This window comes from Muntiacus reevesi, chromosome 5, assembly GCF_963930625.1.
Source record: "Muntiacus reevesi chromosome 5, mMunRee1.1, whole genome shotgun sequence".
NCBI lineage: Eukaryota > Metazoa > Chordata > Mammalia > Artiodactyla > Cervidae > Muntiacus > Muntiacus reevesi.
Window position 1 is genome coordinate 123,482,572 of NC_089253.1, and position 17,151 is coordinate 123,499,722.

At 47.2% G+C, this 17,151-nt stretch overlaps 1 protein-coding gene across 2 annotated transcripts in view; it reads left to right on the forward strand.

Moving 5' to 3' along the window:
* The window catches only part of NR5A2 (nuclear receptor subfamily 5 group A member 2), a 124,225-nt gene that overhangs the window by 76,341 nt on the left and 30,733 nt on the right, over window positions 1–17,151 (forward strand). For both annotated transcript variants that reach the window (XM_065937270.1, XM_065937272.1), the window contains one exon: window positions 6,228–6,375. In XM_065937270.1, coding sequence (XP_065793342.1) covers window positions 6,228–6,375 — 148 coding nt within the window. The remainder of the gene's footprint in view (window positions 1–6,227; window positions 6,376–17,151) is intronic.

The window sequence follows — 17,151 nt, forward strand, 5'->3', positions numbered from 1 at the left end:
TTCAAGAGTCGGTCACTGTTTTTTTCCCCCTTCACCTTTATTTTTTCTGTTTTTAAATTGGAGCGTAACCGCTTTACACGCTTGCGTTAGTTTCTTCTGCACAGGGAAGTGAATCAGCTGTGATGATCCATCCATCTACTGATGGGTCAGTAGATCCATCCGCTCCCTCGAGGCCTCCCTCCCACCCCTGCCGTGGGATGGGCCCAGTCCTCTCGGGCAGCACGGAGCAGGGAGCTGAGGCCCCGTCCTCCGCAGCAGCCTCCCACTCGCGATCTGTTTCCACAGGCTGGTAGTGTATGTCAAGCCTACTCGCTCAGTTCGCCCCCCTCTCCCCTGGCCAGTCATTATCGAAAAGGAGCATGGAAACAGGAAATTACTGAGAGGTCCTTCTCCTTTTTGAATGGATATTTGTTTGGTCCACAAATTTTTCTGTGGTCCAAATTTTTTTGGTCCACAAATTATTTTCTGAGCATTCTGCAGGGTCCCTCGGTCACTGTCCTGTGGCTTTGGCATATATTAGTCACCAAAGCAGAAAAGTACTCCAACGATAATGGGGCTTAACGCTTTAGCAGGAGAAGCTGACAGTAATCAATAATCCTAATAAATGTGAGAAGTCAAAGTGCTATTGAATTAAAAAAAAAAAAAGGAACTGCCGTGTAAAGGGGAATCAGCGTCCATCCCTGCTGTGTTGGTATGTGAGCCATGGGTTACAGTGTTAACGGGACGGGTTGGCTGAGTCACATTCAGAAGGTGAGATTTGAGCAAAGCCTTGAGGGAAGAAAGACTTCTGGTAGGAGAGAAAGTCTACCTAGTGATCCTGATTCCAACTTTACCGGGTTCTGGCATGTCCCTCCTGGTTCTTGGCCTCCGTTTTCTGTTTTCTATGGGTTATTAAAATGGATGCAAGGGATACAGAGACCTGATTAGTCCAGGGGGCTGTTCCAGGCATGTGTTGAAGGCTGCTGCAGAATTCAGGACTCAGGCACCGTGATCTTTTACATCCGACCATAAATGTTTATGTGCTGTGAAAGCCTGGCAGTGCGTATTTGAAAGTGAAAGGCTGTTTCCACATCATTTGCTGAATTATAGATAAATCACATGTTCCCAATCAAGTTAAGGCAAGCACTGTCTCAGAGTTTTGCAGATCGGATCAGCCACCATCACTGCCTGGCCCCTGCTTCCTGCCCTGCTCCTGAGAAAAAGGCTTTCTAGAATCAAGCCTCAGCGGGCTTGACGTCCCCATCTTTTGAATTTCCATTGAGCGTTTCCAGCCTGTGACCCGGGTCTTTGGAAGAAGTGTACCCATTTTCAGAGCCTCATCACGGCCTGCCTCCCAACCCCCACCCTCCCGGGCCCCACGGGGAGCTACATTAGAAGAACAGGACTCAGCCCACAAATTAATTTGATTTCGTCCTTCCGAGTTCCAGAAATCAAATGGGTTTGTGCGGTTCTTTCTCAGAGCACTTCCATTCCTGCTCTTAGAAATGCTCCTCATTTCACGTTCCATTTTGCACTAAGTGCTGACCCTGGGTAAAGGCAATTACCATGTAAACAGGAGGGAAAGTGCGCTTCTTCCCCCGATTGTCCAAACCGAGAACGGTCAAGGAGTGGATTGCATTTCTCTCTTTAGTATCAATTATTGCTACTTCGTGTTTTGCTATCACAAGGGAACTTCTTACTTAACCCTGAAGTTAGCTATTTTAATTCTGTCTTTTCTTCTGGCTTTTCTAAGGGTACATTAAATTACCTTTTTAAGCCAAAAGGAAAAAATGATTGTCAGTAACATTAAGCATCGCCAGATCAATTCTATATATCAATATTTAGCATCTTATCACTATGATGATAATTCGTTTCTTTTCAGTATTTTTAAACCACATGCACACAAAACGTGTGGCTGAAAGTGCATATATCAAATAGCAACAGAGGATTTTGAAGTGGTACGGCTTTTAGTGGTTTGCATCTTGTCGTTAATGAACAGCCGCTGTAACATTTTCCTATGGGAAGGGCCTGCTGGCACCTTTTTCATTATCTTCTGTTATTGTGTATCGTATTAAAAAGACAGGCATCTGCCAGCATACAAGCCATCAAAAATTTCAGCTATCAGAATGGAAAGCAATTTAACTAAAACTGTTGCTCCCTTCATGATGAGCAAAATTTATCCAAAAGGGACATCCACTTATAGTATTTCTTCAATATCTCCCTTGAATTTAATGGCACAAAGATTCTGGGTAAGGGAGTAATAAATTAATTTTACTAAGTACATAAAAGACAAGGCCAGCTGCTCCTGCGGTGAGCGCAAACTCCACATTCGACAATGAAAATATAATTATGTTTGTAATAAAATGTAAAGAAGTTGCAGATCTGGGCGCTGTTTCAGGAATAAATCACTGCTCCTCCTTCAGAGCCATGTGATTTGATAAATTATCCTTGAAGGAGAAGTTATCAAAGCCCCCACTTCATGAGCATGTTTGAGCTCTTGCATTAACCTGTATATAAATATATAGCGATAAAGTTGTCCGTGTGCTAATTGATTTCCCGAAGTCCACCTGAATAGTTCAGAGTCCCGTGAAACCATTTCAGTTCCTTTCTCTTAAAGGGTGTTATGTTTCCAAGTATGAAATTCTAACAGTTGAACGTATTTCCTACCTGTTCAGTCTCTACACCTGGAAAGTTTTAACTTACCCATCTTTTTAAAAAATTGAATTTAGAGTCCTTTCAGTTACAGTGTACTTCATTTGCAGCTATGAAGTTTTACTTTTGTAACTTACTGCCTTCCTGTTAGAACCACACACATAGCAGAATTGAATTAACCCCATCTTAATAATAAAAAAAGAACCACCTGCTCAGTCATGCCCGGGTCTTTACAACCCCGTGGACTGTAGCCCACCACCGTCCTCTGTCCGTGGGATTTCCCAGACAAGAATACCGGAGTGGGCGTCCATTCCCTTCTCCAGTACCAACATATTTGTGGCTTGTTTTAGTACTCTTTGCAGGTGTAGGGCTGACTGGTGACTTTTTTTTTTAATGTGTTATGTGCATTCTAAGCTATAGTGACGATGCTTTCAGCTGGTGATTCCAAGTTTAAGTTGGCAATGTTGTCCCAACTGTTCTCATTTCTTAATGATGGTGGGAGTGCGTGGCCGCTTACTGTTAGCAGGCTGAACGCCTCACTGAGAGGAGGGCAGGAAGGGGCGGGCCCTCCCGAGACTTCCACAGGCCCCTCCCCTCGGGGGCTTGACCCCTCCTCTTGGGGCCTTGGCCCCTCCCCTCGGGGGCTTGGCCCCGCCTCTCGGGGGCTTGGCCCCTCCTCTCAGGGCCTTGGCCCCGCCTCTCGGGGGCTTGGCCCCTCCTCTTGGGGGCTTGGCCCCTCCCCTCGGGGGCTTGGCCCCGCCTCTCGGGGGCTTGGCCCCGCCCGCCGCTCCTGCTCTGCCGGGGCCACCTCTGACCCTAGCTGCCATTCCCTGTTCTACCCCGCCTTTGTCCCTGTAGGATTTATATTCTTCTTCTTAGAGGAGTCGTCAGACCTTGTGCAGTCCCCAGGGGATTTGGAGCTGAGCCACCCCTGCTAAGTAAGAAGAACGTCCTTGGAGTAGGAAGGTCTCCTGTCGGGGACCTGGTTCAGCGAAGGTTGGGGCATCCCTGGGCATACCCGGCGGGCGACCCTGCAGTGGTCCGCGGCATCCTTCCGCTGGGCCCCTCTGCCTCCAGCTCAGGCTTCAGGCCGCCTGTGTGCTGGCCCTTCCTTTCACACGGTCCGAGGCAGAAGCCACAGGAGCACTTAGAGCAGCTGATGTGTGAATTCAGGGGGAGATGCGGGCACCTGGCCCAGGCGAGGAGGACGGTGTGGTGGGACGCGGGGGCCTCACGAAGACGCGCATGGACTGGGGCTTTTTCATGCGCAGTTGACTCTCTGTAAACTGATTGACACCTTTGGGGGGTCGTCTTTCCACTGACTCATAATTTTTCTCCCTCTCGAAAAAAAGGTTTCTGTGCACCCAGTATTCTCTAGTTAAAGCTGAAAATTCAACTCATCATATTTACACAATAAAAAAAAAAATCCATTCTGCCTTGTTTTTAATTGCAAATTCTCCTCTAGGGACTCGTTCTCCTGCTTAGGAGGCAGCCCTGTGCCTTCTCCTAGAGAAGCAAGTGCAGTCAATTATGGTAATGAAATGTCAATAAATATAAAAATTTAATACAGTCTGCTCCGGGTGAGTGGCAGATGAGGACTTGCCTCCCAGACAAATTTGCTGCTGCTGCAAATATTAAATGCACCTAAAAGAGTATCTGGTTGCCTGAGAGCTCGCCAGTGAAGAAAAGGATGGGGGCGGCAGGTACCAACCAGGTTCTCCCATTATGCTGTAATTGCAGCGGCAGAGCCGGTTCTGCCGTTGACAGCAGCCCCAACATCTTAACTCACTATTGTAGGTCGGACTTTCGGTGTCCCTGTGAATAATCTGAGATGGATGCATCTGCTGCTGCTTTTTTTTTTAATGGAGAAGAAAATAAGCCTTTTTTGTTTTCCAAATTAAGAAATTATTCTTCTCATAAATAAGATCATTGTGTCTTTAGAGAGTGATGTATTAATAATCACATGAGGGTGACTAGTTGTTGTAGCTTTTTAGGAAGCAGCAAACTTAGGAGCTGCAGGAGGAAATGGCAATCCACTCCAGTATTCAGTATTCTTGCCTGGAGAATTCCATGAACTGAGGAGCCTGGTGGGTCCATGGGGTCGCAGAGTCAGACACAACTGAGTCACCATCACTCACTCACTCAAACCAAAGATTAATCTCAGTGTGATTCTTGAGAGTCCCTTGGACTGCAAGAAGATCCAACCAGTCCATCCTAAAGGAGATCAGTCCTGGGTATTCATTGGAAGGACTGATGCTGAGGCTGAAACTCCAATACTTTGGCCATCTCATGTGAAGAGTTGACTCATTGGAAAAGACCCTGATGCTGGGAAGGATTGGGGGCAGGAGGAGAAGGGGACGACAGAGGATGAGATGGTTGGATGGCATCACCGACTCGATGGACATGGGTTTGGGTAGACTCCAGGAGTTGGTGATGGACAGGGAGGCTGGCATGCTGCAGTACATGGGGTCGCAAAGAGTCGGACACGACCGAGCGACTGAACTGAACTGAACTGATACCTTCATCTTCTGTAAGCATAGAGTCTTGAATGATGATTACTTTAAAATGAGGTCTCTTAATAATTTTAATAAATAGTATTTAAAAAATAGAGAAGTAATAAACACATCTCTGCCATCACTTGCCTCATTAATTAACTTTGTATACGCTTAGAATGTAGGCTGCCCAGGTGGTGCAGTAGTAAAGAATCGCTTGCCAATGCAGGAGATACAGGAGGTGTAGCTTCGATTCCTGGGTTGGGAAGATCCCCTGGAGGAGGAAATGGCAACCCACTCCAGTATTCTTGCCTGGAGAATCCCATGGACAGAGGAGCCTGGCGGACTGCAGTCCATGGGGTCTCACAGAGTTGAACACCACTTAGCGACTGAGCATACATTTAGAATGCTGCTCTGGATTCACTTTTTATGGTCAGTGTATTTTCCTTTAAACTTATTCATGAGTTAACAATTTTCATCTTAGGTGATAATGTCATGTCACAATAGGAAAAAAGATAAAGATATCTACATGTGCAATTGAGGTCTTCAAGACCTGCTTCCTGCAAAGCTCATCAGAATGATGGGGTTGGTCAGAAAGATTATGATACAATTTATCATAACAGACTGTGTCTTAAACTGCTTTCATGGGCAGAGTATCCTGTGTTATGAATCTGATTTTGCCTGTAGCGCTTAAAAGTCTCAAGGGGAAAAAATACACACACACACACACAACACACACACACACACACTTATATATGTGTATATATGGTGTGGTATGTGTGTTCAGTCACATCAATCTCTTTGCGAACCCATGGACTCTTGGCCACCAGACTCCTCTATCCATGGGATTCTCCAGGCAAGAATGCTGGAGTGGGTTGCCCTTTTCTCCTCTGAGGGATCTTCCCGACGCAGGAATTGAACCTGTGTTTCCCAAGTCTCCTGCATTGGCAGGCAGATTCTTTACCTCTGAGCCCCCTGGAAAGCCCCATGTCTGTGTACATGTGTGTATGTGTATGTGTATGAAGTCTAAATAAACAGTAATAAATAGAGACTTGCCACTGCTCCGTGTGCAGTTTCCCACTAAGACGCGGTTCTGTGCTGCAGGTGGACTATTCCGTCGTAGCCTCGCAGGCGGGGGCCACACTCAACAACCTCATGAGCCACGCACAGGACCTGGTGGCGAAGCTTCGTTCTCTGCAGTTCGATCAGCGAGAGTTCGTGTGTCTCAAGTTCTTGGTGCTCTTCAGTTTAGGTAAGGAATCCTTTCCTCATCCAAGTGATTAAATGATCCCGGCCTTTGAGTGCCTTGAAGTCCATCCATGTTTTTGTTTTTCCAAAAGGGAAGAATCTTCTTTTCTAATCTTGAGATCTTCCAGCTTGGTCATGTTTTCCTGTGTGGTCCTGGCTGAGTTGTAGCTCTCTAGTGGGTGGACTGGGGCGTGGAGAAGGAGTTATGACTGACGGCTGTAACAAGTGGGCAACCCTGATGGAAAGCTGTGACAGAGGGTCGGGAAGGATGCATGGGGTCACATTTTCGCCACCTTATCTGCTGTTGGTCGTTTCTCTGTATCTTTTGTTTCAGCTTGCAAGCTACTGCTGTTTTTGTTCTTATAAAATATGGAGAGTAATTAAAAACTTGATTCTTAAATCTCTATCAGGATTAACTAGAGTATGTTTATAACCAAATGCACACTATACAAGCATAAAAGATGACGGTTGTCAAGGGGAAAGGATGCTTCTTTAGGAAAGCTTTGGAGAAGAAAGATAACTAAGCAAGACAGATTAGCTAAATCAAGGTTCCCAGTGAGTCAGCTGAGAAAAATCACCACTGCTTGGAATAAAAAAAGGATTAAGGAGATGGATTTTTATTGACTTCAAAGGAACAGATTTTTCTGCCTGTCCCGTACTTGATTTCTGTATTTTGTTGGCTTAATAAAGCCAACTTAAATAAACTTTTTGCCAAGTGCATTTATTACTTATTGGCAGACAGCTGAGGGAGGCAACTTCCCTTGAATGAAAAAAATGCAGAAATCAGATTTACCAACATATGTTTTTTCTTTAGTCTTCAGTTATAAGATAGTTGTGAATTCATATCCTAAGAAATAAAACAATAAAACATACTGCAAAGTAAAACAGATGTGTCTACGCTGCAAATTTGGTACTTTCGTTTTAAAATTCTTCTTGACAGCACAGCACAACTGTTGCTAATAAAGGCATAGTTTGAAGTAATAGAACCAGAGTTAATTTTTCACATGTAGTCAACATTTAAAAGAAAAGGAACATTTTCATATTTTGGAAAATGTGATAAATATAGCAAAAAGAAATGTTACTGAAAATTTAAAAAGACAACAGAATTTCATAGATGTAGTGTTCAAAGGTTTACTATGCCAGCCCTGGGACCTGTGTGGTTTCTATATTAACCACAAGAAATAGGAGAGTTCTATTCAACTAAGTCTGTGTCTTTTACCCAAGAGCATTTTTTTTTTAAATGGCGAGGAACATATAGCATAGGCCTGCTTGCTGTCATCTCACAAATTATTCTGCTTTATGGCAAGATCTTAGTCTTTTCAACTCATGCATTTGATCAGTAATTAAATGAAAAATGTGGTAATGTGTGTGTAAGAAATCTTACAGCATCTCAGTGATAAAATATTTAGAGAGAGTCATCTCACTTCAGTGGTATTTTAAATTAGTTGAAGAACTGCGTGACATTTGAAGATGCGGAGATTAACCATCAGCCATGTTTCGTTTTCATCGCTTTTATCTTTCCCTCATCTTTTTTCAAATTTGTTATATTCTCTGCCAAATCCTATGGATGGGTGGTCGGGGGCGTGGGCCGGGGGGAGCAGGGCAGTTCTGAAGTGCTCGAAACACCCGAACTTCACAGGTTATCTTTCTGAATAGTTGGGCCTTGTGTTTACCAGAACCGCACTCTCTGTTTTAATGAGTATGTTGACCATTTCAGGATCCTGAGCATCAGGGGATACCTAGTTGAATGTCCCTTAAAACTACGTTTGTTTGTGGCTTAAGGAAGAAAGGAAAGCGTGGCTTTCTGGTTAGATGTAAATCAGGTCTGGCCAAGAGTTCATGTTTAAAGAATCATGAATAGTTTTGGGCTGTAAAGTCCAAGTAGTTTCCAATCTCTGAATGGAAAACTTCAGTTCCCCTTAGAAGCAATAAATAATCAGTCTTTGGAAGGGATGTGGTAATTCACCACTGGGCACCCACGCCAGCCCCCAAAGCCTGTTGTACCCAGGATGGATGTGAAATCAGATCAGGGCCTCCCCCAAACGCTGACCCTGTGCCCCTGAGTCTGAAGCCTGCGGTGTTCCGATCGCAGGTTTTTTCCTGTATTGCTGGGGTCAGTATCCCTTGAGATGTTCCTATCTCAAGGCTCCAGCCCCAAGCCTCTGGGATCCTGGAGATGGCTGAGGCTTCGTGTGTACTCATCTGAGGCCAGGGGCTGTGTGGACTGAAAGATGAGGTGGGCTTTCCAGGTGGATGTGGTGAGAGTCGGTGTGAGCCCTCGCGGGTCCAGCCTCCTAAGACACAGGATGCCGCGCGTGCAAAACATGGGAGGCAGGCGGGCAGATGGTCGGGGACCGTCGGGGCACCGCAGGGGATGTGGCCGGAGAGGCAGGCGAGAGGCCCTCCGCAGATGCTGAGCACTTCCTGTCCCGGTCACGGGGATGCAGTGGCAGCGAAAACTGGGGACCACACTCTTCATCCTGCAGAAAGTCCGGATGCTTTTTAAAGGGGTAGAGGCGCGTGACTGAAGGGGATTTGCCTTCCCTGTAGCGACTTGGAAAGTGGACTAGAAACTGTGTTCAGTGGATTTAGCACGCCTTGAAGACAGGAGTGAGATGGGTGTGGACGTGTCACGGGGCACAGACCTCGGGTGCAGAGGAGGGGCTGGGATGCATCTCGGGGTTCTGGGCTCCTCACCCAGAAGAGGAGATTCTACAGGAGCGGCAGCTGACTTAGTTCAACCAGTGTGTTGGTCGCTCAGTCGTGTCCGACTCTCTGTGACCCCATAGGCTGTAGCCCGCCAGGCTCCTCTGTCCATGGGCTTCTGCAGGCAAGAATACTGGAGTAGATTGCCATGCCCTCCTCCAGGGCATCTTCCTGACCCAGGGATCAAACCCAGGTCTCCTGCATTGCAGGCAGATTCTTTGCCATCTGACCCACCAGGGAAGCAAGTAGGCGTCTCCTAAAAGTTGTCCTACGCTGAAGCTGCGTCCTGATTTCATGAAAAGCTAATGACGGAACTAAAGTGAAAGCTGCAGCTGACCAAAATTCTTCCAATCTGCTACCTGATTTTTTCCCCTTCAAATTGTGTCCATAAGCAGACATCAGTTGGTTAAGCTGGTTGAGAAAAAGAAAAAGTGAAAAAATGCCCTATCTTGCAGGATATTTCTCTGTGTGTGATAGAATAGATTCCAGAGTCCCGGTCCTCACTGTTTTTTTGTTTGTTTTCTTAAAATCCTATTACTTTTTTCTTTTTCTCACCTAACTATGCTCAGTTGTGTCCAACTCTTTGCAACCCCATGGACTGAAGTCCCCCAGGCTCCTGTGTCCATGGGGTTCTCCAGCAAGGATCCTGGGGTGGGTTTCCATTTCCTCCTCCGGGGCATCTTCCTGACCCAGGGATCAAACCCACATCTCCTGTGTCTCCTGCACGGTCAGGCAGATTCTTTACCACTGAGCCACCTGGAAACCCTTCTCACCTTACTATGAGATAACATAATTTGCATCCGTGGAGATAATTCTAAGTTGCCCAGTGCAAACTGATGACCCAAGAGAGGCCAAAATAAAAGGTTTATTTATTGGCTCATACCCCCACCTTTTAAAGAGGAAGCAAGGTGACCGATGCCGTTTGCTGTCACCCACCAGGACAGAGGTGACTCTCACAGAGGAAGAGGTAGGTGTGTGGGGTCATGATCCCCATACTGTCTTTACCTCGTGGCTTCCAAGACGGTAGACTGGTCCCATCCACTGCATCACCTGAAAACACGTGCAGAGCTGGGAAGGTCTGGTCTGAGCTGAGGAGGTCACTGGGCCTGTAACTGCTGCTTCCCGGATAAGGCCCAGACCAGCAGGGACGTGATGGGGTCTCAGAGCTCAGAGCAGTGTGCCAGCTAAGCGGTCACCCTGGCCGGGATCTTCTCGGCCTCGGGGCTCCGTGGCTGGACTTGCTGGGCTCCCGTTCGATCCCAGGTGGCAGGAGAAAGGAGACACATATCGCATCCTGTCTCGCCTGGCATCTGCTGTTGACCGTTGTGAGTCGTCGTCTCGTCTGGTCAGTCAGTATTTCTGACAGCACTTTTTCATGCTCAGCTGAGTGGAAGACATTCTTTATTCTCTTTGAGACAATTTCCCCGACCTAAAAAGTAGATTGGGATTAGAAGTTGTCTTTTATCTTTCTCTATATCCCAGGTTTCATTGCTTGGTACACAGCAGGGACTTAGGAAATGTCACTGATGAAGTAGACGCATCAATAGAGTTACTCAGCTTTATTTTATTTTTTTAGCAGATACTTTTATTAACTTTTGTTTTATATTAGAATATAGTAGATTTACAATGCTATGTTAGTTTAAGGTATACAGAGACATGATTCAGTTCGACTTACTCAGTTTTAAACTCAAGGCAAAACCTTTACCAAAATAGTTTGTGACCTGTAATAGGTATTTCAGCCAGAAAGTGAACTTCTATCCAAGTGCTAAGTTGATTCAGACATGTTCGACTCTGTGACTCTATGGACCGTGACCGGCCAGGCTCCTCTGTCCTTGGGATTCTCCAGGCAAGAATACTGGAGTGGGTGGCCATGCCGTCCTCCAGGGAACCTTCCTGACCCAGGGGTCGAACCCACGTCTCTTATGTCTCCTGCGTTGGCAGGTGGGTTCTCTACCTATCCAAGTGCAGGATAATTTTCAGAGACTAGTTTTTCCAAAGCACTCTCCACAACTACCTCCTCAAAATTAAATTCTTTCTTTTTTTTTTATTGAAGTATAGTTGATTTACAATGTTCCAGGTGTACCACAAGCGATTTAGTTATACGTGTATGTGTGTTTTCTTTTTCAGATTCTTATTCAGTGTAGCTTATTACAAGATATTAACGATAGTTCCCTGTGCTCGGCAGTAGGTCCTTGTTGGTTATCTACTTTATACATAGGAGTGTGTGTGTGTTAACCTCAGACTCCTAATTCATCCCCTTCACCTCTCCGCTTTGGTACCCTAAGTTTGTTTTCTGAGTCTGTGAGCCTACTTCTGTTTTGTAAGTAAATTCATTTGTATCATTTTTTTCAGATTCCACATTAAGTGATATCATGGGCTTCCCTAGTGACTCAGACAGTAAAGAATCTGCCTGCAGTCCAGGAGACCCAGGTTCAATCCCTGGGTCAGGAAGATCCCCTGGAGAAGGGAATGGCTACCCACTCCAGTGTTCTTGCCTGGAGAAGCCCATGGACGGAGGAGCCTGGCGGGCTACAGTCCATGGGATCTCAGAGAGTCAGACATGACTAAACAACTAACTCTAACTCACTAACTATAAGTGATATCATACGCTGTTTGTCTTTTTCTCTCTGACTCAGTTCATGTAGTATGATGATCTCTTAAGTCCATCCGCATTGCAGAGTTACATTATTTCTATTTCCAGTTTGCATGCTCCCAGTTTATGTGGAGAGCTATTCATTTATAAGCTCTTAGGGAAAGCTAAGTTGTAGTAACATTAGAAAGAATACCAATGGCTAAGACCAGGTGGTTAATGCATATCTGTTCCAAGCAAATAAATGCGAGACGGTAGGCCTTCAGCCCATGTTCACGAACAGCAGCTGAGGACGGCTGTCCAGCCCTCGGGGTGGACACCATAGTGGGTGGACACAGTCGTATCTCCATGGTGGCAGCTCTTAGCTTCGCTCCAAGCATCCAGGTGTTGGCTGGGGCGCTGCTCACGCCATCACACAGTGCGGGGAAGAGTCATGCTCGTGAGGGCTGACGCCCCGGGGGAGGGCGTGGTGGGGGCCAGTGATGACGGGGGAATCCCCTGGCTCGGCTCCTCCGTCCCCCCGGCTCAGCACAACCCCTGAACCCGAGGGCCGCCAGGCCTAGTGTCTTAAACACCAGCGACCATCCAAGCAATTGCTGAGCGTCCGAGAACAAAGCAGCATTCGTGTGGCCTGGGCCACGGTCAGAAGGGGTTTTGACGGTGGCTGGGTGGCACCTTCAGGTCCCACAGTCCTTGAAAAATCACAATTTGAAAATCGAGGTATTTCTAGGGTCAGACAGAGTGGTTTTCTCCTCCTCTGTGTGGCTGCCGTAAGCTCTGCAGCCTGACCCGACTCGGGGGGCTGGCCATTGTTCTCAGTGAGGTCAAGGCTGCTGAGCCCCCCGATTGACCAGCGCTCCGGCCCATGAGCAGCGGACGTGTATCTGGCTTGCTCCAAGCTTACTCTTGAACATATAGTAGGTTTTTAAGAAATCTGTATTGCATGTTTCACAAATGAAAGAATGCTTTTCCTTCTGACTTCCAGGTTAAGAAGAAAGGGGTGAAACCTGGTGATGGGAAGGATAAGATGGAATGTTGGGGTTGACATATACACAGTACTATGTATAGAGTAGATGACTAATGAGGGCCTTCTGTATAGTGCAGGGAGCCGCTCTGCACTCTCTGACGGCCGGCGTGGGAGAACAATCTTAAAAGAGAGGATGTTTATCTCTGTGTGACTGGGCTTTCCAGGTGGCTCAGGGGTAAAGAATCCGCCTGCAATGCCGGAGACTCTGGTTCGACCCCTGGGGCAGGGAGATCCTCTGGAGGAGGGAATGGCAACCCACTCCAGTACTCTTGCCTGGAGAATCCCATGGACAGAGGAGCCTGGCGGCTGCAGACAGCAGCATGTGTGTGACTGGTTCACTGTGCTGTGCACCTGAAACTAATGCATTGTAAATCAGTTACACTCCAATAAAAGTAAATATATATATATATATAATAAAAAGACTTTTTAAGTAATAGAAACTGGAAAAATTAGATTTAAACAGTGTACAAAGTTTCATGCAGGAAGCTAGAAAACAGATCCTCTGGATACATATTAGAGAATTTGACATCTTTTTATTTTAGAAATTAAGGATACAAGTCTTCCCATTGTGAGCGGAGTTCTTATTAGGGAAGTAGAGACTACACAGAATCTTCTCCTTCGGGAATGACATAATCAATGACATTAAGGACCGATGATCAGTGTTCAGGTTCTGCTGAAACGGTGGCCCTAAGGGGTTCAGTGTCAAGTGAGCCATAGAAGGAGGGTGCAGGAAGGCGTTTCTTCTCTAGTGTTCATAAAGTACCCTCAGGACTTCCCTGGTGGTCCAGGGGGTGAGAGGCCGCCTTCCAGCGCTGGGGGCCTGGCTTTGATCCCTGGCTGGGAGCTGAGATCCCTTATGCTGCAGGGCAGCCAAGCCCGAGTGCTGCAACTGGAGAAGCTTGCGTGTTGCAGCAGAGACTCAGCAAAATGTTAAACAACATTTTTAGATACCTTCAAGTGGGTAAGCTCTTACTATCTCCCTTTCATTTTGTGTTTAAATAAAGAAGACCAGGTAGTTTACCCCAACATTTTAGGCTCAGAGCCACATCTGGAACTAACAACCCCGAAGTCCAGTCTGGTACGACAGACTCTTCAGGGACCCATGAGCTCATCAGTCAGTGTTTTTTAAATGCTCCCTACAAAAAAATAAAGAAAATAAATAAATGCTCCCTACATCCTAAGACACCGTCTCTACAGACAGAATGATGTAGGGAATCAGGACTGTCATCTGAAGAATATGGACCAGAAAGAAGACCAGACTCTCGGTGAAAGCCGGGAACTGCTTTACATGAATTTCCCATCTTTATTGACTGTGCTAAGTCATTGCAAAGCTTTTCACTTCCCTTGGTTTCTAAATGTGAGTGTGTGTGTGATGGCGTATGTCTGTGGCACTCTAGGTTCAGGATTTCAGCGAGCTTGTGACAGCATCTGTGTCGTAGCCTTGGTGCCTCCCTCTCGGAGAATCCCTCCTTGTGGTTCATTGTTGCCTCAGCTTTGTCCTTTTTTTGGCCACAAACTACACCTTAGGAAAGCTGCATGATACCAGGCTTTCAGCACCAGTGTGTCTGCTTTATATCCAGTGGGCTCCGTGACGATCAAAGGGGGTGGTTAGCCAAGGTAGCTTGGTGGTCATCGTCCTCTTCCGCTTTGGTCATCAGCATCAAACACCCTAAGCAGAAAAAGAGGAGTCTAGGAGGCTCGGACCGTGAAGCTCCTCGGTGGGGAGGGGCGAGTTAGGACATTCTATCTTCTGCTTTGCTGAAGGGTCCACCCTGATTCTTGCAACATGATGTTGATTTTGTTAATAGTAAATAGTCACACTCGGTTCTCTAGCTTGAGAATGTGGATGGTGAGTTCAGTGTGTTGGCTTCAAGAGACTCATTTTTGGTCACTGGTTTTCCCAAAGAGCTTATTCTTTGATAGGATGGGTTTTGTTTTGTTTTTGTTTTTTTAATCTTGCCCAGTAATTCTTCTGCTTTGGGGCTTTTAAATAAGGATTTATTCTTGTTTCCTCCTCCTGCACAACATTTCTCCTCCTGGTTTTCAGTGTCAGAACCTGGCCAAGACGCACGGTCAGTGCTCCCCAGGGAGCAGGTGGCAAAGAAAAAGGCCGGGAGGGAGACGGGCCCTGTGCAGCCAGAGCCCCTGTGCAGAGCTCAGAAAGCTGTCACCGAGGGGACTGGCGTCACAGTCGGAACCAGACTGTTTGTCTATGTAGACTTCATTTGAAATGAGGGCTTTCTAGTGGGCCGGGAACCGCAGAGCAAACGTTGCTCTCAGATCCCAGTTAACCAGAGGCCACAGGACTCGCGGGAATAGTCAGCCCTGCGCCCTTAGGGGGCGCCCAGGCGCGGCCCGCGGGTCCCGGCCCGGCGGCCTTAGCGGTTCAGGGCTGGCCTCCTTACCCGAGGCCGCTGCTCCTTCACTGCTGTCGCTGCTGGGTGGGAGAGACCGCCCTGAAGCCATCGCCAAGGGTGGCGTGTGCCCTCCTGAAATAAGAGCAGACCTCAGCCCCCTGCACGCCCGCCTCCTCCCCTCTACCCAGCGTTTGCAGCCCGGTGTGAGCTGGTTGCTAAGCTGCATTCCATTCACCAGTCCCAGTCCAGAGGTCATCGAGGCATCAGCGTTCAGTCCCGCCTGCTGCGGGGAGGAGACAGTTTTACAGGATCTGGTGATGATTGGCGAGCTATGGGACGTCGGGTTATTCTGGCCTGGGCTGTGCCCCCGACGCCCCACTGACCCCCAGCTGGGCGGCCTTGGCAGGGGGCGCACATACGGACCCAGCAGAGGCCCCGTGCTCCGCCCCCCGGCTTCTAGACGAGTCTGGAAATAGCGACAACCACCTTTCGAGGACAGGACGCCGGGAGAAGCTGCAGAAGAAAGAGCTTGTTTTGCCCACGTCTCCAGCAGAGGCCCAGCAGCTTGCTGGGCTTGAGGGGTTTTGCCTTTGGACTGTGTGACCCTGTTGAGTTGGAAGGGGCAGTGGAAGGCGGATAAGAGCACGGTTCTAAGCAAAGCCGCAGGAACCGAGGGAAACACAAAATCCCCTCTGCTTTGCTTTTTGGCAACGTTAAATCCAGTTCATGAAAGTGGGTCCAGACCCAGCAGATTTGATGACTGGTCAACACTGTGTTTGCAGCGCCTGAAGCAAAATGAACTGTGCTCTCTGTCAATCAGACCACGATACACGAGCGCAGGGTCAACTGCGGCGCAAACCCACGGCCGACCCGGGCCGTGCAGCTGTGCTCAGCCCACAGCCTCGGTCCAGAGGGGCCGGGAGAGCTTGCGGAGGCTGGAACCGTAGCAGACCTCCCTATTTGTGCATCCCCCTGTGTGTCTGAATATTAATTCAATTCTGAAAACAGGCACAGCTGTCTGCACCTCACAAAAGGACTTACAAAGTATCTGCATAAAAGATGCAGCAGCAAAAACTAGTTTTCCCTTGATGTGGTCATTGTTTTTCCTCAAGCTGGTCTCAATATTTGCTTTTTGTAGCCTTCCAAGCCCTCACCTGTGTGTTTGAGCACACATGTGCGCGCGTGCGCTCACACACACACGCACACACACACACACAGGCGCCATCACTGACCGGTGGATATATTCCCTTCACATCGGTCCCCCAGTGCATTGGTTAAATTGTTCCTTGTGAAATATAAGGAGAAGAGGGCTCCCGGCTTCTTCCTACAATTACCATTCAGTCTCAGTTTGTCCCTTCTCATATATGATATTCTAATTTAGAAAAACACTCACCAGACACTTTCCAGATCTCCATAGTAATGCCCGGCTGATGGAGATGCAGCAGAAGGTAATGCTGGCAAATAAGCATTTCCTAAAATTTATGTAATCATTTGAAATTCAGAAAGGATTGATTAGCATTCAGGAGATGCCCCTGCTCAATATTTACACCATAGAGATTTGGCAGGAGCAAATAATGGCACATAAAGTTGATGCTTGTCTTAATTAAATGCGGTATAATAGGTGTTGTGTGGATTTTTTTTTTTTCTTTCAGTGAGCAAAGCAGTTTAGCAATGAGCAGATATAATTCATTTTGGAGTTCTAAGTTTGAGCTGAATCGATACGAATTTACAGCCGTGGAAGAAGTGATTATCATTTGTTATCTGCTGGCGCAAGAATATAATTACCTAAATAGCATTTATTTAGGCATATTTCTGAATAGCTTATGCCTAAAAATATTTATCATTTTTTAGTTGTTCACACTAATATTGTCATTTTGCTAACTACTGCCATTTAGCGAGATGATTTTTCAGAGTGTGATTGGCCTGGCACCCTGGGAGGGAGGTGGCGGAGGGCGCGGGGCGTCTGCCCAGGTGCCTCTTGCCTTGGTCCTGCCAGCTGCCCTGTGACAATCTCAGAGCTGGCTGTCTTAGTCTGGACTCAGAAGAGGTTAGTTGGTTAATGTGACCGGTTCAGGTCCTGCACGCTAGTTAACTCCAGAC